This window comes from Vespula pensylvanica, chromosome 1 (genome assembly GCF_014466175.1).
Source record: "Vespula pensylvanica isolate Volc-1 chromosome 1, ASM1446617v1, whole genome shotgun sequence".
Classification (NCBI taxonomy): Eukaryota; Metazoa; Arthropoda; class Insecta; order Hymenoptera; family Vespidae; genus Vespula; species Vespula pensylvanica.
Window position 1 is genome coordinate 4,718,903 of NC_057685.1, and position 23,828 is coordinate 4,742,730.

The 23,828-nt window shown below is 32.6% G+C and overlaps 3 protein-coding genes across 6 annotated transcripts; 2 read left to right on the forward strand and 1 right to left on the reverse strand.

Moving 5' to 3' along the window:
• Positions 1-180: 180 nt before the first annotated feature.
• On the reverse strand, positions 181-7,394 carry LOC122627116 (gamma-aminobutyric acid receptor subunit beta-like). The gene is made up of 10 exons (XM_043807960.1): positions 6,676-7,394; positions 5,771-5,941; positions 5,452-5,558; positions 4,998-5,065; positions 4,551-4,696; positions 4,242-4,399; positions 3,295-3,579; positions 2,776-3,006; positions 2,453-2,709; positions 181-2,263 (listed from the first exon to the last, which is right to left on the reverse strand). Exons 2-10 carry the CDS (start codon positions 5,830-5,832, stop codon positions 2,111-2,113), a joined length of 1,467 nt encoding a protein of 488 aa, XP_043663895.1. The 5' UTR covers positions 5,833-5,941; positions 6,676-7,394; the 3' UTR covers positions 181-2,110.
• On the forward strand, positions 4,526-14,728 carry LOC122627102 (gamma-aminobutyric acid receptor alpha-like). 4 transcript variants are annotated; one of them, XM_043807918.1, is made up of 12 exons: positions 4,526-4,643; positions 7,886-8,014; positions 10,528-10,754; positions 12,014-12,081; positions 12,157-12,377; positions 12,480-12,562; positions 13,050-13,249; positions 13,340-13,427; positions 13,508-13,668; positions 13,750-13,920; positions 14,269-14,414; positions 14,486-14,728. In XM_043807918.1, the coding sequence occupies exons 2-12, from the start codon at positions 7,950-7,952 to the stop codon at positions 14,697-14,699; spliced, it is 1,644 nt and encodes a 547-aa protein (XP_043663853.1). In that variant the 5' UTR covers positions 4,526-4,643; positions 7,886-7,949; the 3' UTR covers positions 14,700-14,728. The 4 variants fall into 4 exon arrangements, with proteins under 4 accessions (XP_043663853.1, XP_043663862.1, XP_043663872.1 ...); XM_043807927.1 differs by having other exon boundaries at positions 14,478-14,644; XM_043807937.1 differs by lacking the exons at positions 4,526-4,643; positions 7,886-8,014 and adding an exon at positions 8,633-9,049.
• A 524-nt stretch (positions 14,729-15,252) lies between these two features.
• Positions 15,253-23,327, forward strand: LOC122637861 (adenylate cyclase type 9). Its single transcript, XM_043830342.1, has 8 exons — positions 15,253-15,761; positions 15,944-16,245; positions 16,324-17,783; positions 17,886-18,140; positions 18,242-18,684; positions 18,751-18,906; positions 18,994-19,193; positions 19,297-23,327. Exons 1-8 carry the CDS (start codon positions 15,738-15,740, stop codon positions 21,032-21,034), a joined length of 4,578 nt encoding a protein of 1,525 aa, XP_043686277.1. The 5' UTR covers positions 15,253-15,737; the 3' UTR covers positions 21,035-23,327.
• Positions 23,328-23,828: the final 501 nt, after the last annotated feature.

Sequence of the window (23,828 nt, forward strand, 5' to 3'; positions counted from 1 at the left end):
GATATAGCTAAATATAACAAAAAGTAAGCAATGTTCATTTTTTCTTTTTATATAATTATACTACGTCTTTTCGATCGAATTATTATTGAAAGATAAATAATAGTGTTTTAATATATAACATAAACATAACTATTTTAATATAAATATTTAATATATAGATAAATGACAGACACGAAAATATTTCGTACAGAAGATCCTTTTTATTTGCAGGTTAAGAGATTTGTGCCGCTTCAATTGTTATCCATCTTTATATGTATATATCTTACATCATATTATATACTACATTATTCACAATCTATAATTCAGAGGTCCCCCGAATTTGTTACGATAGAAGGAAATATTAATCGATCGATATCCCTTTGATTTTATGTATCGACCATGTGTTTCTTTACTTTTTTTTTTGGTCACACGTTAAAACGTATATTTTAATACACTTAAATGTACAAATACATTTAAATGTCTATTACGTTTTGATCGATGAATCGTTTGATCAAGGCGAAGCAAGAAACGTAGATTAATAAAATACACGTCATGAAGCTATTTAAATTTACGTAATGTTTCTACATCTCTTTACAATAAAATTACATATTTCGAACAAAAAAAAAAAAGAAAAAACGTAAAGAAAAGATTAAGTCGAAGTATAATTATATGATAATTAAGTAATAATCACCGTTCTACTTGTAAATTATGTGCGAGGATACAATTTAGATTATACAATTTAACAACGCGTGATAATTATGATGACGACGTTATCGATAATATAAATCATATAATGGAAAATTCTTTACATTTTTGTATTCTCGGTTTTGATATATCTTGCTTAAAATTAGTAATAAAAGTTCGAACAGGTAAATGCAATTAGCGCGTTCGTATAATTACTGAAAATAATATTTTCTTTTCTTATTTTTTTTCTTTCATTCATACGATCGGCTTGTATATTTAACATACATTACGTCTTTACATTCTTACTGAAAATCTATGTGAAATACTTTCTACTCACTTTCCATGAATAATTTGTGTGTGTGTGTACGTATATGTATTATGTTTTTTTGGCTTTCTTTATCTTTATATCTTACACATAGAGATTAAGTGATTGTAAAATTAAGATGAAATGCAAAAGATCTCTAGATGCTATGATTGATGTTAGTCTCCACCGAATAAAAAATAATGAAAGTTTTTTCTCGATTGCAAGTGTACAATATAATCGTATACAATTTTTTATGTTTCAGAGATATATATACTTACATATGTATATATGCAATCGAAGATCGTCTTTAAACGATAATGAAGAGATTATTTGTTTTTTTATATTAGAAGATAATTACATCTCTCTCTCTCTCTCTCTCTCTCTCTCTCTTTCTCTCTCTCTCTCTTATTGCTATGTAAGAACGTTCTCGAGGATATTTTCATTTGGCAGTAAAGAATTGTATAACTTCTGCGTATGCGTAGATTAACGCTTGAAGCAATTTTTTTTTCTTTTTCTTTTGATCTTAAGTGGAATATTCTTCTCGTCTATGTTATAATTTTCTTCGATTAAAGTTAAGAATTCATTTTTATCGCAATAATAATAATAATAATAATAATAATAATAATAATAATAATAATGATAATTATTATTATAATCATTATTATTATAATTATAATAATAATCAGTTTAAATATCGTATCCTCATTCATTCGTAATATCTCTCTCGAAGGATCATTTGATTTCATATTTAAGAATTCAGTTATAATAATATTCATTTGCGATCAAAGTCCTTAACACCACTTACGTAAATCGATAAGTAATTATGGCAGCTTTCGATTGAGGACACTCGAACGTTCGTAAAATATTTTTTTCAATCTTTTTATTTTTCTTTCCTTTTCTCTTCCTTTTTTTTGTTTCCGTCATAGTAGTTATTAGTTTCAGTACGAAGAACGGATCGATCGATCCCAACATATTGCTTCTCTCATAAATCCGAGACAGTTCTCATTTCTGTCTCTCTCACGATGTCCCATATAAACGCATAAAACATATCTCTCTCCTTCTCCCTCTTTCTCTCTGTATGTATGTACACACGAAATAGTGATGATTCAATTTGTTTTTTGTACCTGCGTTTCTTTATATCGTTCATACAAAATAAAAGATCCAGTATATCGCGTTGAACAGCATGAAACTGACAGGAAATATGATTCTCGAGTATTTGTCGATCACGTTAACGTCTTTGATTTTTGGCATGGACACGCGTAATACCGATGCACCTCTACGAATAGCGTGTAGTACCTATAAAAAATTTGTCGATTAACAATGTACCAATACCAATCGAATGTTTTTACATGTTTGCTTTGATATTTTCATATTTTCAAGATAATGTATAGATAGATATATGATTATTCAAGATAAATATATCTAATATGCAAATATATATGTATGTGTGTATGTATGTGTGTATGTGTGTGTGTGTGTGTATACCTTAGGTTTATTTTGTTTCGGGCCTCTGTATCTGAGACCACTGTTTCTACCATGTGTGTTATAGGCAACTGTTCTTGAGATACGAAAACTAGGTGGAAATTTGACTGGATCATGATGTTTCCCAAGGCCAGGTGTCGAAGAACCACTGATCAAACCTGATCTATTTCTAATGCTTGGCAATGGCGACATTCTCAGATCCTGCAGCTCGATAATATCAGCATCGGTTGAACCGGGGAAAGGTGAGGTAGCTTTGCTTCCTTTAAAACGTTCAAACGTTTCCGAAATGTTTTTTTAAACGAGCGTGAACTTCTTTCCTAACTTACCAGTTTTCGAAGTAAGAACTTTCTGTTCTTCGTTATCCTTCTTTTTGCTTTTTTTTTTAGCTCTTGCACCCCAATATGTGTAATTGACTGCCGCATATTCTAGTAACGCAGCAAAAACGAAAACGAAACACATTACCAGATATATGTCGATAGCTTTGACGTAACTAATTCGTGGCAAGGAGCTTCTCACACCGGTTGAAATTGTGGTCATTGTGAGAACAGTCGTGATACCTGAAACGAAAGAATTTATTTTCTGTATTTTCATCGTGCCGAAAGTAAGTTCCTTAATCTTGTTTTAATTCCTTTTTATTTTTTAATTTTTTAATTAACTTCAAGAATTCATTTCTCTCGTGGGAGACTCTGTTCAATCTGAAATATGATTATCGAAACTTGGATATTTGGAACATCGAGTTTATTTTGAAATAAAAAAGTGTTATCAAAGCAATCGGAGCAGTGAGTACATAGTCGAAGTGTAAATAGTCGAAGGTCGAATATCGAGCATTGAAAGGAAGCTTTTACCCAAGGCCACTCTCGCGCTGGTCGCTTCGTGATTGATCCAGAAGCTGACCCAACTGAGCATTACGATGAGTATACTCGGAAGATAGGTCTGGAATACGAAGTAACCGATATTCCGTTGGAGTTTGAAGCTGAGCGATAACCTTTGATAAATACCGGTAGCCAATCTCTCTTTCCGGTCGTTCGTTTCGTAACCGATTATCGTAAATTGCGGCAATTCCGCTTCCTCCACTCCTCGAACAGGAGTATCTTTCCAATACATTACTACGTCCAGTACCGTGTAACCGTCTGAATAACAAAAATAATTAATCTTAGATTTATTCGAATATGTGTAACACAATGATACGCAAATGAACGCTTTTGAATTCAACTCGAATCTCAAATTTAGTATTATCAAAAGAGTATTATCAAAGATTGACGTAATTCAAATCTTCATTTATATATATTCCAATTAATATAATAGATTCTTCAACAATACCTAATTTATTGGACTATTCAATCAAAATTGCTAATCCTGTAAGATCATTTAAAAATCACGATATTACGATTGCAAGTTGTTCAAGATGTTCCTTCACGTTCTATTTACCGAGAATATAGGATATTCGCGTACCGCATGACTAATGAAACAAGCGGACTATTGCGGTTTTACCTGTTTCGCATCGACCCTCCGCAATATCCAATTTTCCTATCTGATCATAATTACCGGCGAAAGTTATTAATATTTGACGTTATCTTAAACGACTTAATTTATTAGGAAAGTTCGAAATATCGATACGATAATGACAGTTTAACAAGAAACTTTCTCCGTAAGACGATTTAATTTCCGCTCTCATGTTCGATCGGCTAGTACACGTTTGTGTCTATATTGAATGTCATCTTAATGATATGATTACGGTATGTTAATTGATAAATAAAAAAGAAAGTAAAAAGTTGAATGTATATGTTCGTACAGCTCTCGATCTCTACGGTGCAGTTCTGCGAATCGAGAGGATAGTAGTGCAGATCCATCATGCAGGCCAATGTCGTTGTAAATCTCATGCCATAAGTGATAGAACCGTCGCCGGAGAGTCTGACGAGTTTGTTGCGTTCAGTTACGTCGTGCAAAAAGCTAGAAAAAGAAAGAATGAAAGAGAGAAATGGCTTTAAATTTTTCATGAATTTCCTTTGAATTTATCAGTTCGTTGATTATCATTTATCAAAAATAATGATCATTTTTCTTGTTTTGTCTTTTCAGTGACGATGACTGAGAAGTCGTCTACCTGTTCTTATCGTTGGCAAAGAAAGTATCCGGAACCCAAATCTTTTCTGCAAAATCACCGCTCAGTGTCAAGATTTCCTCCTCTTGCGAAAAGGCGAGTCTCTCGTCTTTCCAATATTGATTTAAATACATCGTTATAGTGTAATCCTATAACATAATTCGGTCGATGCACTCATTTATATCTTTATCTATTTATTTATTTTTTCATCTATGATTTAGCATCATGCTTATGACAATAGATGATTTCTGTTTGTAAGGTAGAAGGTAAGGTAGAATCGATGATCATGAGTTATGAAGGCACTCGATAAGATAGCAACACCCTTGGGCCAAAACATATTTGTTTATCGAGGACATTGCAGGAGGTAAAATATGTAAAATATGATAAAACGTAGCGGACGTTATTTGAGATATCTACTTTTTTCTTTTAACATATCATGTTTTTACTCACCATGTTGACTTCCGAAATGGCATCGAAACTCGCTATAGTTAAATCCATACCGACTAATAGTGGCTCTCCTAAAAGAAATTATTCGACAAAAAAAAAAAAAAAAGAAAAAATAAAAAGAAAAAAGAAGAAGAAATTTCAATATGATAAAATTCGAACAATGTAGGTACATCGAAGCGATTTTATTATTTCTATAACTTTATCCGATTTTGAAATCCATGGGATTAGATTTAATTGGCGCGCCACTCTATTAAAAGTTTCAAGCGTATCGCCGTTGAATGGACTGGAAATCCATTAAAGGCGATTGATTCGTTCTATGCGATATAACGTATGGTTAATATTATTTGTTGATTTTTTGCAACGTCTTTGTTTTTCAAACTTTACAAAAGATTGCATTTCACGAGTCGCGAGAAAAAAGTGGTACGCGCTTTTATTTCTAGTGATATGTTGTACCTACCGCCAAAATTCGGCCTCAATCGAATGTCATAGCCGTCGAGTATTCTCGATATGGTCTGCGTGACATTTTCCAGTTTGTCGAACATTCTTGTGTTCTCCAACGCAGCCCTAAATATTTATTTGCTTTGTCATTGCTATTTTTTGCGTTAGTTTTTTTTTCTTTTTCTTTCCTGATCTACCATAAAATTTAATCTACGTAAGATGCGATGAGAAGAAAAAGAAGAGAAATCAAAGACAAAGAAACAGTGTCGAGTTGCGATTAACAATATCGGAAGTCATAAGGAGATAGAAGATGAGGTTCAGTTTCTCTTTGCCCTTACCAAACGATATGATGAGATAACTGCACAAGAAGAAATATTAATGGCAGTCCACGCGGTAGCATTCTGCCGATGGTCGACGACCCGACTAGAAATGTTAGAGCACAGGAAAGAATGTCATCTCCTGGCGAGATCTTTGTGCCACGACATATTCACTCTCGGTACCGCTGCAGGCTGAAATGAAACAAAAGAAAACTCTGCCGTCCCTTTTCTCTTGGCTTGTCCTTGACCTCCGACCTCACGATCTTTTTCTTTCTCTCTCTCTCTCTCTCTCTCTCTCTCTCTCTCTCTCTCTCTCTCTCTCTCTCTTTCTCTCTCCTTTCCTTCTGCGTAAGACTGTATCGAGATTCAACACATCATATCTCTCTTACTTTGACACGAATGTAACTCTTATATCTAAGAGGGCTCGTTTAATTTATCGCGTTGTTGAACAATAGTAAATGGACATGATTATTTTATCAGTTAACAGATAGTAAAGTTATCGCATGAATGACGTTATAGTTGTTTTGATAGTATACTTTTTAATATAATATCCTCGAAATTGAATGTAAAAGAATATCAACGTTTCTATAAAACGAAAGGTTCTCATTGATCTATTGTATTATTTTTAATGACAATTTTCTAATATCGTAAAATGCGTATATGAGCGTTTGATCGCGACAGTTATTCGTCGTCAATAGAAAGACCGCGTATTTGATCAGACGAGATGTGGGCAACTATTGTAAGCAGTTTCTACTCACTGCCACTCTAGAAGCATTTCTATACGATTCGTAAGAGCTTTCAGATGTTACATTCGAGTGGTTTGTCAAAGCTAGTTCTCGTGATATGTTTCTGTTCATTATATGATTCTTTTACTGTTTTTTTTTTTTTTTCTTTTTTTACGGTAATAATATATGACATTATCTTACCTTTTAATTCACGAGTGTCAAGAACGAAAAGATAAAGCACCAACACCAGCACCACCACCAGCAGCAGCAGCAGCAGCAACAGTAGTAGTAATAGTAGTAGTAATAATAATAGTAGTAGGAGTAGTGGAAGTAATAGTAACAGTTACGGTCAGGGTATACACCGACAAGATCGAATTTCCACGTGAAAAAGGATACTTCCCGTAAGCGGCTCGTCACAACGCGAACATCGTTATGTCGCACACCTTCAAGATCACGGTCCTTCGAGTACACACGCGATTCCGTAATCCGATAGGAAGCATCCTCAACGACGTTTCTTCCTTCTGGACCGTCGCAGCATCAGCGACGAGAATTCCTCGAGATTTTCGATCGGTCGAACTTTCGCGTCTTTTTTTCTCGTAAAAACGAAAGAATCCTTTAACTTTCTCTCTTTTTTTTTTTTTTTTTTTTCACGAACGAACACGAGTTAGTTATCGCCTGATTTTATTTAGAAAAAATTGTTCTCTCTCTGTCTGTCTTTTCTTCCTTTCTCTCTCCCTCTCTCTTTCTCTCTCTTTCTCTCTCTTTCTCTCGTGGTTCATCGAGGAGAGAGAACGAAATTTCTCGTCACGACACGAATTTCGAGGATGCCAGCTCGCATCCCCGTTCGTGGCATGGAACCACTACCTTTGCTTTCTCCTTTTACTTTCCTCCCCTCTTTGCTTTCTCTCCGACTGTCTCTCTTTTTCTCTTTCTCTCTCACTTTCTCTCTCTTTCTCTCTCTCTCTCTCTGTCTCTTTCTCTTACTCTCTGCATTCATCAGATGGAGGGGTGCGAGAGAAGAGGCGCACGCGCGCACCCGTTTAGCTCGACCTAGTGACACACGGACTCGTCGAATTTCCAGACCACGCTGATCGAACGCCATCTCCACAAGCATCCTTAAGATATAGTAGAAAGAGAGTCGTTAACCTTTGAGGGTTGTACAGAAGGATAGATAGCGTCGGTCTTAACGATCGATGCATTTTTCCAACGAAGTAATCGTCTCTACTTCGGCGCATCATCTTCTCCTTCCTTTTCTCTGTACAACCTTCTACCACCACCTCCTCCGCAACCCTCCTTCTTTTTTATTCGAACGACAAACAAATCAACAATAAGAAAAAGTACAGGATAGGAAGAAAATTTTTCTCGATGTCTTATGATCCATATTTTTAATATATTATTTTTTCCTTCTTAGGTAAATAAAGAAGAACTCATTTCTCTTGAAAACGATCCTACCGTAGAACGAATTCAAGTGGAGGATGGAAAACGATGTCAAATACGACGCGTTTGTATTCCCTTTGAGCCAGCGAAAGAAACTCCAAGAGTAAATTTTTTTCTTTCTCTATTTATAAAGAAATTCATTGAAAAAATACTTTTCATCTTTGATAGAATTGGATAATTCTATTTTCTGCTTCGTACTTTTTTTTTTTTTTATCGACGTAACGAACTAAAAGTTCGCTTGATTATTTAATTAATAATAGAACTATCGGCAATATTATTCCGGTATACTAACATATATATATCTCATATCATATTTATGTATTTCAGAAGAAAAAAATCACAGAAGGAGAGGAAAAAAAGAATTTATAAAACTGACCGTATGTATCTGTAATAGAAAAAGTCATAATATTTTTAGAAAACCCGTTGAAGTTTAATTAAGAAATTTTTATAAAAATGATCCTAAACCGGTCACCTTGATTTGTTGATAAATATAGTTTTAAGTAAAAAAGGGATCGAATTTAACACGATTCTGTTTTTCGTTAACATAGTTTAGATAATAGATCTACAATTGATAATGACGAACGATCATAAAGATTTTTATCATAGAGACATATGAAAAGGTTTCGAGTTTCAGATTCTTTTCTTTTTTGAAGTTGATATATCTCGCATTTGAATTTGTAAAGATTCGCGAAGAAGTTAAAAATGGTGTGAGAGAATAAGAGATCGAGGGGTCGTTTAAACGCGGGAATCGCCGGCGTGCTTTTGGAGCTTGCGCGCCGAGCACCGCGTTCTGCGAATCGTTCTTAAGAGCTTTAGCGGTGGGAAGCCCACGCGACTCTGGCAATGGTCTGTCGTTCGTCGGTGTCTCGAGGCGATCATCAAAATCGGCAGTGACTACATTTTCAAAGCTTTTCCTTCGAAGGATTAAAGAGAGGACAAGTCTTTCTCTCTCTCTCTTTCTCTCTCTCTCTCTCTCTCTCTCTCTCTCTCTCTCTCTCTTCCTTTCTTTTTTTCTCCTCTCTTTCTCTCACTTTTCCTCTCTCAAGTTTCGACGAAGTTTCTTCATTACGAAGGTAAAACGAAAAGGGAAAAGAAACGGAGTGATAATCATGAAATTGAACGTAGCGGAGTTATCGATGTGAGTAAAAGCGCGGTAAATTATTATTTAAAATTATTTTTTTTTATTCCTTTCTTGTTCTTGCATTTTGTTTGTAATTTATTAAAAAAAAGAAAAAGAAAGAAAAAATTACGTTTAATTCTCATCCTTATTTATTATTTTTAATCCCCTTTTCCTATTGTGGGTTAGTTGATTAATAATAATTTTGTATTCTCAATTCGATATCTTGTTCATTTGATCAAAATGTATAGTTGTATCGTTATATAATTTCAATTGTCCTATTTTATTGTGTATAGAGATCGTTAGAATTATTATATTATAGATAATATATATATATACATACATACATACATATATATGTGTGTGTGTGTGTGTGTGTGAACATTTAGGATCCAAAGTATTTAGATTATATGAACGTTTACAAGGCATCATTGAGATAGATTCCAATCGAAACGGGCATATATTTAAAAGGGATCGTACATTACGACGCTTCATTAGCGTACTATCAAGGTTTATTCGGCCGTGCAAACTTTCATTCGTACGATATTGAAACACAACAAACATAGCCAAACACACACATACATACACAAAGATACGTATACACATAGATACACAGAGACGTATATAGAGATATAGAGACGTAGAGAAAGAGGGGGAGAATAGACTAACGAGAATCCGAAATTAAGGTCTGCTATTGAAAAAAAAGCGAGCTCAAACGAGCAGTCGCGTGATCTCCAAGAGCAAATAATTATTATACTTATACGCTATGATACACCCCATGTATATACGTGTGTGTGTGCATTTTTGTGTATCCGTTCGTTTCGAAATGAAACCTTTTACGAACTAGAAATCGAAGTCGAACATCAAGGAATTCATCGAAATTCATTCGACGAAATGAAATACGCGTGAAAAATATTTGAAACATGTTGGACGTGGCTCGATTAGATATCGATTTCTCGATAGAAATGCAACGTTGTACCAACACCAGGTTTGCGTAGGAATTCTGTGGTGTCGGTCTATGTGATCACATGAACTCTAATATCAGGAACAAAATGCGCATACGATCACGAGAATGTGATGTAATGAGCCGTAGTGTTCACTTGAAAGAGTGACGCTAACACTTGCCAATGTAAAGGTGCTGAATCGGCGGACGACGAGGGTACTCTTCTTGCTCTTGCTCTTCCTATTCCTCTCATCTTTGTCCAAGCCTTACCGCATATCTACGGGACCCACAGATACCTGCCCTTTTTCAATTCTAAAAGGGCCACGTTAAGACACCAGGAAACTCATTACTCCCTGCTTTTTATTGTTTGATTGTTTTATTTTTTGCTCTTTTCTTTTTTTTCCCTTTTGATGTTTTACGTTTGATGTTTTAATCAACCCGTCGATAATCTTTTATCTTATGATTTATATGGTTTTTAATTTCTATTAATTTTCTGTCATTTTATATAACAACGAAAAAGAACGTTTAATGCATTTTATTACTTTACCATTAATAGGTTGACCTTTCTTCTACCACTCACCACGTGCAAGAGTACTAATTATGATATTGAAATTATACCTTCGTTGAAATTCAACTCGTCGGAGAAAATTTCCTCCCCGTCGTTAACGATCGATAGATTTTCTAGAGGCACAGTCACAGATATCGTCTCAAAAAATATAACCATGGTTTTGGAGAACCTTCTTATGAATTATGAAAATAGCCAACTACCAACACACGGAAAAGGTATTGTTTTATTCGATATATCTTTTTAGAAATAGAATGTAGAATAGTGTCTTTAGATCTTTAATTAATTATGATTATTAAGGGAGTCGTTTATGCAATCGTTATTGCGAAAAGCGTTTGCTTATTACAATTTCATAGAGATAGAATGGATGAAATAGACAAATAATGAAATTGTTATATTCTATTCGGAACTTAGAATAATTAAATAAATATATATACATATCTTTATCGGCTTAATTGCTTATATATAAGAAAACAAATATATATATATATATATATATATATATATATATATAGATATATAATAAAATATTGGATTACGATAGGGATTATGATATTCGTGTGTAAAACCTTACAGACCGTTGAATTTTTGTGTCGAAGGATGAACCGGATGCCTCTCTGCGAACGCTGCAAAAATTTCGTGGCCGCGTTCCTACGATCCGTTAAACTCTTAAAAATGTGAAGAGAAATGTGAAGCGACACGATATAAAGCGGGATTAGTTACGTCTCGTTAGTTTATTTTGTACCTCCTGTAGAAATGTTACATGACTTAATTTATGAAGGTAAAGGGAGAGAAGGGAGAAGGAGGAGGAAAAGAAAAAAAGAAAGTAATTATATGGGAGCAAATTGTTAATTGGAGTGAAAGAATCGCATTTTCCTATTTCACCTTGATCCGTTTGGAAAATCTGACACATCCTTTTTTTAGTCGACCATTTCCGATGATCTTTCAGAAATTCTTTCATTTCACTGAAACGATTCATCGTCAAAAAGAATTCGAGTTGGTCCGGCCAGTTTCTTGTTTTATTACCGATTTCTCTCCTACCTCTCCACCTTTATTCCAATAGTTTTCTCTTCGCGTCTAAGGGAGACTTATCATCGCGAATGGACTGGCTCAATATGAATATTACATGCATACCTCAAATTGGAGTGGAGCCAGATGTGAGAGAAGGATACAAAAAGAGAAAAAAATAGAAGAAACTATTGCTCGGTTTTTAAATCGTATCTCGCTTTCAAATACTCCAGGATCGTCTCACTTTTGGCCGTCTTCGTCGATTTCACATTTCCCTCTTCCTACTTTTTTCACTTTTTTCCCTCCGTTATCGGACTTTCTCTGTGTACCCAAGGTTTGTCAACAAACGACGGCGAACGTGATCTTCTCACCAAAGTCATATTTCATAGAGACACCATAATTCATAGAGAAAAAGTTCATTTGTCATTTTGTTATATCCTAGAAAATTATATTACATAAAAATTCATAGGAACACCAACGGTGGTAAAGACCAATATTCTGATAAGAAGTATGGGTCCTGTTTCCGAATTGGATATGGTAGATATAATTATTTATTGATTTTATAAAGATTCAGAGTTATGTAATGAATCGATAAATTATCTTTCACGTTAGGATTACTCAATGGATTGCTACTTTCGACAATCTTGGCGTGATTCTCGGCTTAGTTTCTTAGGACCTATCAAGTCCCTCAGTCTTAGTATCAAGATGCTCGAGAGAATTTGGCGTCCGGACACGTACTTCTACAATGGGAAACACAGCTACGTGCATACGATCACTGTGCCCAACAAGTTGCTGAGAATTTCTCAGGACGGGGATATACTCTATTCGATGAGGTCTATATAATATTAATTCTACATATCTTCTATCCTTTTTTTTTTCTTTTTGATTTACTTTTCCTAATTCATTTTCTCTAACAATTATACACTTTGTTTTAGGCTTACCATTAAAGCGAAGTGTCCCATGGAGTTACAGAATTTTCCCATGGATCGACAATCGTGCCCATTAATTTTAGGAAGCTGTACGTACATACGATTCTCATCAATTTATTTTATAATATATTTTTACACGCGAAAAACTTCCTGAATTCTCTCCTTTCATCTTTACGAGATCCAAATGTGTTCTTCGATTGTTAATTTATTCATAATTTTGTAAAGAATATTTCTCGCATGTCCATCTTTATTTTTTTTTCTCTCGATGGTAACTTATTCGTCACGTGTTAGAGTCGAGGCATCCGAAGTTATATGTCCGGTGATCGAATTACGTGTTGCGATAAATATTTTATACTCTCATACCTCTACTCTCTTTCTAGTTTTCTCGTATTCTCGATCGAAAAATATTTTACATAGATCGACGTGTTACTGCAGTCATAGACAGCAGTATGGTACTATTTGAAAATAAATGAAATTACAATTTTTCTTCGTTTAAGAAAACATATAAATATTTTCACCTCTGTAGATGTAGTATAAGATACACGTAATATAAGTTAAAATTGTTTATCGTTTTAGATGCTTATACGTCCCAACAGTTAGTTTATGAATGGCAAGAAGGATCGTCCGTAAACTTTGTTCCTGGAATGGCACTATCGCAATTCGATTTAATGGGTTCTCCCTATAGAAATCTTACGTTTGTACGTCGTGAAGGCGAGTTCTCTGTTCTCCAAGTATCTTTTAATTTACAACGGAATACCGGTTATTTTTTGATACAAGTAAGAATTGAACTTTTATTTCGATCATACGTATTTTCCTTCCAACGAAAGTATTTTTTCTTTTATTTTCATTAATATTCAATATTCAAGGTCTACGTTCCATGTGTACTTATAGTCGTCTTAAGTTGGGTATCGTTTTGGATTCATCGTGAAGCTACCAGTGATCGAGTAGGTCTAGGTAAAATTATTTTATCGATAAATCTGGAATGTGTCATTACTTATGTATCGATATTTAAATTAAAAAATCTATTTCATAAGGTATCACAACGGTATTAACACTTTCTACGATAAGTCTTGATTCAAGAACTGATTTACCAAAAGTGAGATACGCTACAGCCCTCGATTGGTTTCTTCTCATGAGTTTTGGTTATTGCATCGCTACACTTTTAGAATTTGCTGGGGTACATTATTTTACGAAGGTATGAGATCGTAAATTATTGACATTTTATTTTCTCTCTCTTTCTCTCTTCTCTTCTTAGCCATAATTAGTCTTCTCCTAGGTCGGAAGTGGAGAACTTCCATTGGACGACGAAGAATGGGAAAATATTTCGGACAAAGAGTACGAAAATCCATTTTGTACGATCGCTACTTGCGGTCCTCAAACCATTCATCCAGATAGTATCGTTGACGAAACTTCCAGAAGAAGTTCCACCGTCTGCAGCGTTTATAATGTAAAAATATTTTGAAATAATATAACATACGGGATGAGTTCTTTAAATTGAAACTAGGATCGAAGAATAGGATCGAATAAAATTAAAATAACTTTAAAAACGTCTATTCAATCAGAAATAAATATAACATTATTACGTTGTCTCTTTCATCCGCGAAACCAAAATCAAACAACTTATGTTTCAAATTTTTTTTTTAATGCATTGTTTTTGAGATATTTAGGTGCTTCAGTTTAAATAACTTATCCTGTATATATACATATACATACATATGTAGTTACTTCCATAATGAATACTATTAGCAAATATCTTTCTAAGAATAGAATAAAATAACGTATCACACATTTGTAGGACTCGGTAACGTACAACCGACGATCTTATCAACCCGTAACAATTACATCGAGACCGTCCACAATGGAAAGACAGACGCAAACCGAACGTCGATTGCCTAAATGGAGACAATTTTTATACTGTTTGGCAGGTGACGATGAGTTCAGGTAATTAGTACATATTCAAAATACTTATTACCTGATCATAATAACATTAAATAATTTTTGGAGAATTGCAGAAGGCAACGACAACGTGAAGCAGTAAGGAATTGCCGAAAATTTGGAGAACGTGTAGCGAGACATATCAATAGTGTATCGACTATAGATAGAGTTGCACGAATAGTTTTTCCAGCATCTTTTGGATTACTTAATATATGCTACTGGGTCGTTTATGTCACTTATCAGGAAGAATTTAAATGGCAAGATCCACCGATTGGTTCGATTTCTAAATAAAAACATACTTGTCAATTAAATATTGTCAAATAAACTGAAATCTGAATTTCATGCATTTTTTAATGAATTTACAAAAATATGTTCTATAAAGTAGATTTAGAAAACATGTAATATATATGTATGTTTCATTGTTATACAATTATCAACTAAGCGATGTCTTTTTGACATTCGTTATTTGAAATTATTCATTTATTCTAAAAAAGTAAGACACATATAAAAAAATATATATAAAATATCGAAAAACGAATGAAATATAAAGCAAATTCAAACGAAAGATAATAACTCAAATTTGACCAATTGGAAGAACGCACGTGACCACGATAGCGAGACTCGAGTAAAATACTAATTAAATTTTATTCGAATGATCGAGTTTAAGCATTTATGTAATCATTTTAAAAAATATGCTACTATTTTAATACACTTTCAATATTAAAATAATTACAATTTCATTTTATAAGGAATGCACATTTTTGACATCACGTGCAGATAAGCAACACATTCAGTAGTCATATGATAGTACAAAAGTACGAATTGCCGCCAGAAATGACAGAAGAGATATTATTTTTGTTGTTTTTTTCTATAGATCAACGTTTTAATAATGTATAAAAACTGTTCAATCATTTAGTATCTTTTCTTATCTTTCACTAACGAGTAGAAATTAACAGCTGCATACTATTATCTTTTCGCATGTGCATCTATTATAATTTTTGTGATCAGCTGCTTGATAGCGTGTGGCAACAGTGGTTGGGCGATGTCGTTGGTATTGTTCAGTATTGTTGACTTCAAGATGGCTGCGGATTACTGTGGGGGATATTCTAAGAAATCGTAATTCTCCCTAAGAGAACTTCCAATTTTGTATATATTTAAAAAGTCGTGTGTTATACGACCTTACAAACTTCGGTGCTAATTACACCGAGTTTCTTTACATCGTTCGATTTACTACCGTACAAAACAGAATATGAAAATCATGCCATCTGACACTAGCTGACTTATGGAAGAACCTCCAATGTCAGCAAGGAGGATGATTTTTAATGTTTTATGGCGGTTTCGCCTTTAACCGAGGTGATTAAATTGGATTTTTATATGATATTGAGCACATATGTTATTTTGAACTGTTATAGAATAAGATGGTTATGGACGAAGATTTGAAAATGTTTTTGCAATAGAATTTCTGTACCTGTAATGTTAAATTGTTTTACAAAAATATTTATACATATGTATACACATATATACGTTTTTCACAGAAATACTCAAATATCAATATGGACTCTTCGATAAACCGAAAACGCAGTTCATCTGTAAGCTTCACAAGAGGAAAAGAGAATAGCGATGATGATGTTGGAGATGAAATACACATATCTTTGGCACCGTATATACAAACTTATTTGGCACATAGTGGACAAGGACTTGGATGTTGTGGGATTAGTTTACCAGTGCCATTTGAACGTGCTGCATCTCGTTCTTGGTGGAATCCGAAATTTGATTCTGAAATTCTAGAAGAACAATTTAAAAGAAGTGCCTTTCCACAGATCAGACTAAGATTCCGGTATGTGTTTATGTAAAATTGTATTTATTTATTTTTCCTTTTTATTTTAGTAAGATATAAATTCAATGTTTCTTTTAGATATGCTCTTACATATATCCTATTGGTATCTATATCTTGGCTGGCATATTTTGTAATCACTGGAATTGAGAATAATACTTCTACATGGCCAGCTATCGCAGCCATTTTCAGTATTGTTGGAACCATGGTATCCGCTGTATTATATTTAACTCACACAGATTACTACAAGTCCTATGTATTACCAACTTCTGTAGGAGTTGCATCTGTGCTGTGTTTTCTTTCTTTACTCTTTCTTGCGGTAGTACCTCCTTATGTAGATGGCTTAACATTAGTAGGACATTTTGCACTATGTTCAGAAATCTTATTACTGATTTATACGGTACTACCAATGCCTCTTTATGCTTGCATAGGAATATCTTCTATTTATTCGATTATATTCGAATTTTTAACTGCCTACCTCTATGGCTCAAAAGGGAAAAGACAAAGGATATTCAGTAATCACAAGTTTTTTAATAATTCTTCAGTAACAAATATGTCTGAAGATTATAACAAAACATCTATTCCTATGTATTCTTCACATCAAAATTCTCGTATTTTTAATGGTCTCCAAAATATAATATCTAATGTTAGCAATGCATTGACAGCTGACACAGAAATGATATCAAATTTATATACTTCAAATCCAATATCCAATTTTAGTTCAAAGTTGTTAGATGATGGAAGTATTCTAGGAAAAATGTCTGGAAATCTTACAAATGCAAATATGTTAACGAAACTAAATTCTAGTATTCCATTTGTAATAACAAATGTTAATTCTACCATAAATTCAATGGTCAACAATATAAATATTAGTAATTTGAATAAAATGAATGCATCTTCTACAGAGGCTGAAATAGCCCTTAATGTTGAATCAATTACCAATTGGACTAATACATCAAACACATATTTGCAAGATGATATTGATTTTACAACGAATCTCAGTATAAGAATTTTAATGCAAATATGTATTCATTTAATCGGTGTACATATCTTGATAATGACATTTGTCCGAATGCGTGGTACTTTTATGAAAGTGGGCCAATCATTACTAGTACGGCGTCAATTAGAAATGGAAAGACAACTTAAAGAAAAAATGATACATTCTGTAATGCCACCAAAAGTAGCAGATTGGTTAATGGAAGAAAGTGGTAGAGAGAGAGAACGTGAAGATTCTCTAAAAAAAGGATCTATACCCTCAAATCAAACGGACATCCGATCTTTATTTCGACCATTCAATATGCACTCTATGGAAAATGTCAGTATATTATTTGCTGATATTGTTGGTTTTACAAAGATGAGTTCAAATAAAACTGCAGAAGAATTAGTTGGCATTCTTAACGATCTATTTGAACGATTTGATGATTTATGTGAACATCATGGATGTGAAAAAATTTCTACATTGGGAGATTGTTACTATTGTGTCAGTGGTTGTCCCGAACCAAGACCCGATCATGCAAAATGTTGCATTGAAATGGGATTAGGTTAGTATAACATAAAAAGACATTGGTTTTTAGAAACTTTTTGTTATGTAACGTTTACACGTACTTTAATTGTTATCTATCTGAATCATATGATTATTTCAGCAATGATAGAAGCTATAAAACAATTTGATATAGAAAGAAGAGAGGGAGTAAATATGAGAGTTGGTGTTCATACAGGAACTGTTTTGTGTGGAATTGTTGGCACTAAACGATTTAAGTTTGATGTTTGGTCAAATGATGTGACATTGGCAAATAAATTAGAAAGTACAGGTAAACCAGGCAGGGTACATTTGAGTGAAAAAACTTTAAATTTTTTGAATCATCAATATATCACAGAAGAAGGAGAGGTAGTCAATGGTACGTGTATACAATAGTATTAGCATAACTATTTAATAAACAAGAATATTATCTATAATTTTATATCATTTAATAAACAAGAATATTATTTACAATTTTAGGTATTAAAACTTACTTCATCAAAAGTCGAAAATCAGATATTATGAATCAATTTGTAACAAATATCATATTACCTAAAGATTTCTCTCCATTAATGCAAACTCGTCATCGTCTTGCCTCTTGCAATAATCAAAATAAACCCAGACAACATTATCTCCATATGGTGACTAATGCAAGTAACTATAGGATAAAAGCTAATTCCTTGCCCAGTATTTTGGATTCTGAAAGTAGTAACGATATAATTGATGAGAAAGAAGGTCTAAATAAAAGTCCTGTGTCAACTGCAAGTTACGAAAAAAAAAGAACACGAAATAAACCATGGCGATATTTACAACGACAAAGGACGAGTGAAGAAATGACGCCTTTAGATATGGAAGAAGGAAAGAGTATGATTATAAAACAACCAAAAAATGAACAATACGAAGATCGCAATGGATTCAAACGAGTCGGTAACTTCATATATTTTTATTGCTTATCATTGAATATATTAATTACTCATATCATTTTGTAGATTCCTTTCAACAATGGTGTTGAAATGGATCCAAATCCTGTGCCTTCTAGTCCTTTATTGTCTGGTCAAGAAACAATAAGTCATGCTTCGTCGATATGTAGTAGAAAAGATTCCGGTATTAAAAGTAATAGCAGACGTAGTAGTATTCAACAGCAGGTAAAATCTCTATCAGGAAATGCACAAATATTCTAGATACATTAATTCTACTTTATCCAGTAATGTTGTAATAATAATTCGTTATAGTTGTTCCTGATGAATGGTATGGCTCAAGGGGATTTATTAGGTCATAGAGTTAGTGGTTATTACACTTCTAGTTCAACCTTGAATTCTACTCATGAACTTTCGTCATCTGTACCGCCATACCCATTTCCTCCAGCAGTAACTGATACATTTGGTGCATGTTTTCATAAGTTAAGAAAACAATCTGATTTACAATTAATAAGGTAATTTATAGTTTTATTAGTAAATCTTATTTATTAATATTAGAAACACACTTTCATGTTTCATTGACTTTTAACGTTTCCTTTTAACTCTTGTTTTATAAAGATGCGTTCAAGACAACGTGAGTTCTCAACGATCATATTTCGTGAAGCCACCGTTATCAAGCGTAACGCTATTTTTTAAGAACAAAGAATTGGAAAAGGAATATCGAGAAAATGCTCACAGAGCAAGTGAAGGAGTAACAGGCAACCCTCCAACACTAGCTACTTCAAGATTTAATACTTATTTTGACATATTAATATCGGCTCTAGTTTATGTAGCTATTACAGTCTCCCTCTTCTTGCTTTGCAAACCTTCTATTTTCTATATTATGTTTTGTATCTTTGCCACAGCTATTCAAATCATAGCTGTTTTACTTTGCATTAGACAACTTTTTAAACCAAATACCACTCATGCAACGTTCACTCAAAACATTTTCAATTTTTTTTCTAGGTGGTATCCTTGGCATGTTTGTGGTGCCATATTAGTTGGCTTACCAATTGTTTCTATTCTTCTAAACTTCACTTGCAATACCTTACATAGTTTAAATAATTTTGAGTATTATTACAGCTATCTAATCTTCATAGGATTGGTCCATTTTTGTAATTTTACTCAATTGAATTGTTGGATGAAAAACTTGCTAGTCACCTTTGCCGGTGCGTTGTTTATTTGTCTTGTTGTCAGTCATATATCATATAATCAGGATATGACAATACCAAGCGATTATGATATCAGAAACAATACGCAAGAACGATCAGCAATGCGTCCAAATTTAATTAATGCAATCTTGATTGAACAGAATAATTATCCAATAGATGAAAATCTTATTATTCCACGAAAAGAATTTCGTAATTCTGTAGAAGCGTCAACACAATCGTCACTCAAGATAACTGGGGAATCACATAAACCTACGATTGAATCTATTATGATTACAGAAAGAGAAAAAGAGTTAAGATACAACGAGAGATTGTACCATTCTGAGATTTATCTGGATATGATACTCTTACTCTTGTTAGTTTGGTTTCTGAATCGCGAATTCGAGATTAGCTATCGATTGAGTTTCCATGGAAATTTCGTTGCAGCAAGAGATAAAACGCGTGTACAATCAATGAAAAACCAAGCTGACTTACTTTTACATAATATTATACCCAAATATGTTGCTGATCAATTGAAAACTACTGCAAAATACTCGCAGAATCATAAATCCGTTGGAATTATTTTTGCCAGTATTGTGAACTTCAACGAGTTATACGATGAATCTTATTTGGGTGGTAAAGAGTATCTACGTGTACTTAACGAATTAATTGGCGATTTTGATGAACTTCTGGAGAAACCTGAATTTTCTAATGTTGAAAAAATCAAGACAATTGGCAGTACATTTATGGCAGCTAGCGGTTTAAATCCACAAGTAAGACAACAAAGTGATCATGAATATACTCATCTTTTTCAATTGGTAGATTTTGCTATGGCTATGCATAAAGTCATCTATAATTTTAATCGAGATTTATTGGAATTTAAATTGATTCTAAGAATTGGATTTAATTATGGCGATGTTACCGCCGGAGTAATAGGTGCCACAAAGTTGTATTATGATATTTGGGGAGATGCAGTAAATATTGCTTCAAGAATGGACTCTACTGGAGTCGCAGGTAGAATACAAATGGCCAGTAATTGTATTGGTATACTCTCAGATAGATACGAGTTTGAGCCTCGCGGTCAAGTATATGTAAAAGGAAAGGACAACATGGATGTATTTCTACTCATAGAAAAAAAAGAGAATACTACAAATGCTAATGGTACTTGAATTATACAGAGTGCCAATTAATACATCAATGATCTGACTATGTTATATGGCATACTGGAATTCGAGGCTGTGTAGTTTAATGATATCATCGATCGAGTTATATTAAATTTGAATATATGCGTGTGTGACTTAAAATAAGAGAGATGTGGTGATCATTTGAAAAGAGCCTAGGGACGAATGTTTTTTGATAGATGTTGTACTCTATTAAAAACTAATCGCCTTATTAATTGACTGCTCAAATTCTGCTAATTAAAGATATTTATTAACGAGATATTAACTGTATTTTTGTAAATATTGAAACTAACAAATTGTGTATATCATGGAGAGTGATTTTAAACCTGCCTTTGTCAAGTACAAAGCGGATCAAGGGTAGAAATCCTTGGGTGTCGCGTAATTTCAATACAAGGAAAATGTAAAATATTTCCGAAAAAAAAAAAAAAACAACAGACTTATTATATTACATATAGTTGCAATGCAGGCAGTTCCTACAAATATATTTGGGCTTTGTACCACAAATATCATTGTAATATAATACGAAAAATTCATTATAAAAATAGTATATCCTAAGCATTTAGGTTTGATATTTAATTAAATAGTCTCGAAAGATCTTAGTGTAATATAAATCCAAATAACTTCTAGTATTTTACGAATGATGATGTAAAACGAAATTGAAAAATGCTTATGCAAAATCTACGTATGTCCCTGCAAAAAAGTTACAAAAGAAAAACATGTACCTTGTATTCTTGCCTTCCTTTTTGGAATTTAACAACAATTTGTACGAATTAAATTCTGCTCTGCTTCTTAAAATAGCAACTTAGTTAATGTAGGGACAAGCTGTCTTAACAAATTTGTTCGTTTTTCTATAATTATATATAAACGATAACTTTTTACCAAAGATCAAGGAACGATTTAAAGAAAATCGTAGGTTTTATTACACACATGTAGGATTTAGAATATAATTCGCTATTACAGATTCATCAAGTCTATCTTTGACTATGACAATATGCGTTTAATTTTTTAAAGTGTATTACGTAACATTCCAATTATTATTTTTGCGATCGAATATTACAGAAGATCCATTAAATCAATATAATATAATTTGTCTGTTTCACAAATTATTCAGAATGATTATTAGTAAGGACAATTACTCCTTTACTACCTTTTTTATAAATTTGCTATATCACATCTCACGAAGAATACATTGATATTTTTAATTTTTGCAATAAGTGATATAATTTTCTAAAAATCCTTCCTTGTGTGAAATATATACAATATATTTTTATTATTTTAGATAAAAAAAAAAAGAGTACGCAACAACGATGAAGATTAATACGAATATAGTTGAGGCATAAGCTTCACATATGGATCTTTAGTAAAATATAAAAGTGTTAAGTTTTGCAATGTCTATTTTCATACAGCTAGAAAAATGATTGTTATATAATCTCTCATTTTATTTATTCCTATTTACAAAGACGATGTAATGCGATATTCAATTCAAAATTGTATTTTTTTATGAGTTCATTTGCTAATATATTATAGAATTACCCTGAGTTAAATTTTTAATCCAAACTTAAAATTTAAGTAAAAGTATTTTTTAAAATTACAATGTGCTGTATAGAATAAAATCGGAAAGTTTTACTGATAGGTACATGTGATGTATCGTTTGTGTTCAAATGCGAAGGCTTATTATAAGCAGTTGTTTTATACATACAAGAAGTTTAACACGTATACGCGTTGTGAAATATAAATGTGTCTACATTTGTATTTATACAATTGAAATCTGTTATGGATTATCAACGAATTTTAATGTCAATGCTTAGATATTAATGGATGTATTTTAAGGCTATTTTAACAAGAAATAACGTGGTAATATATGTATTGTTATTGTCGATGTAACTTCTTTATTACAGTACAATATATACAAGATGAGCATAATTTTAAACTGATGTAAAAAAAAATGCACGAAAGAGTCAGCTTAACAAAAACTTAACAATGTTCCATTAATTTCATTTTGCAAATAACTGAATTGTTTATTAATATATTAATGGCATTATATAATCCAAATATTGTGATGATTTGTGTGTGATGAATGTTTTTACTAACATAAAATCATTCACAGATTACTCTGACTCTTTACTTGATGAGGAATGCAATACATATGTGTATATGGTATATTACCAATTACGAATACAAATACATCATACTAAATGATGAACAAAAAATGTTACATAAATGTACAGAAAACTACTGTATGTGCAAAAAAAAAAGAAATAAAGAATATGTTGTAAGGTAACACAACACTGTTATGATTCTGAAGACAATTATTTATGATTTACTTCGTTTAAACCGAAGCACAATTTGCATTAAAAATAGATAGATGCAGATTATGCTGATCATTGAGAAATATTTTTCGTACAAGTTAGCACTATAACGATAGAAAATAAAAAACAAAGTAAATTATACATATATACTTTGTTACGATATCAGTCTTCACCATTTCGTGAAGCTTGTCGATACATAACGAATTTGTATTATATTATGCATATAATCGCTGCTTATAAGATGAAAATTTCAAGTATGTTTAATATGACAGACAATTTATAGATTTGATAAATATTTCCAATGTTTTTATACACAATTAATGTTTTTTAACAAATTATAAAGAATGCTCTTTATACAAACAGTAATTGCATCATTTGTATATATGTATATATAAATTGTAATTTCTGATTACATATAAAGTACAAAAAGTACTAAATTTTCTATTTCTTCACACATCTTATAAATATTACAC

Coding starts and splice junctions, on each gene's coding strand:
- LOC122627116 (XM_043807960.1), bottom strand. CDS start 5,832: ATGCTACCGCGTGGACTGCCATTAATATTTCTTCTTGTGCAGTTATCT. Junction 5,066..5,451: donor ATTGAGGCCGAATTTTGGCG/GTAGGTACAACA, acceptor AATTTCTTTTAG/GAGAGCCACTATTAGTCGGT. Junction 2,710..2,775: donor AGTTCTTACTTCGAAAACTG/GTAAGTTAGGAA, acceptor AACGTTTTAAAG/GAAGCAAAGCTACCTCACCT.
- LOC122627102 (XM_043807918.1), top strand. CDS start 7,950: ATGGAAAACGATGTCAAATACGACGCGTTTGTATTCCCTTTGAGCCAG. Junction 10,755..12,013: donor ACTACCAACACACGGAAAAG/GTATTGTTTTAT, acceptor AAAAATTCATAG/GAACACCAACGGTGGTAAAG. Junction 14,415..14,485: donor GCAGGTGACGATGAGTTCAG/GTAATTAGTACA, acceptor GGAGAATTGCAG/AAGGCAACGACAACGTGAAG.
- LOC122637861 (XM_043830342.1), top strand. CDS start 15,738: ATGGCGGTTTCGCCTTTAACCGAG. Junction 18,141..18,241: donor AGAAGGAGAGGTAGTCAATG/GTACGTGTATAC, acceptor TTACAATTTTAG/GTATTAAAACTTACTTCATC. Junction 18,907..18,993: donor GTAGTAGTATTCAACAGCAG/GTAAAATCTCTA, acceptor AATTCGTTATAG/TTGTTCCTGATGAATGGTAT.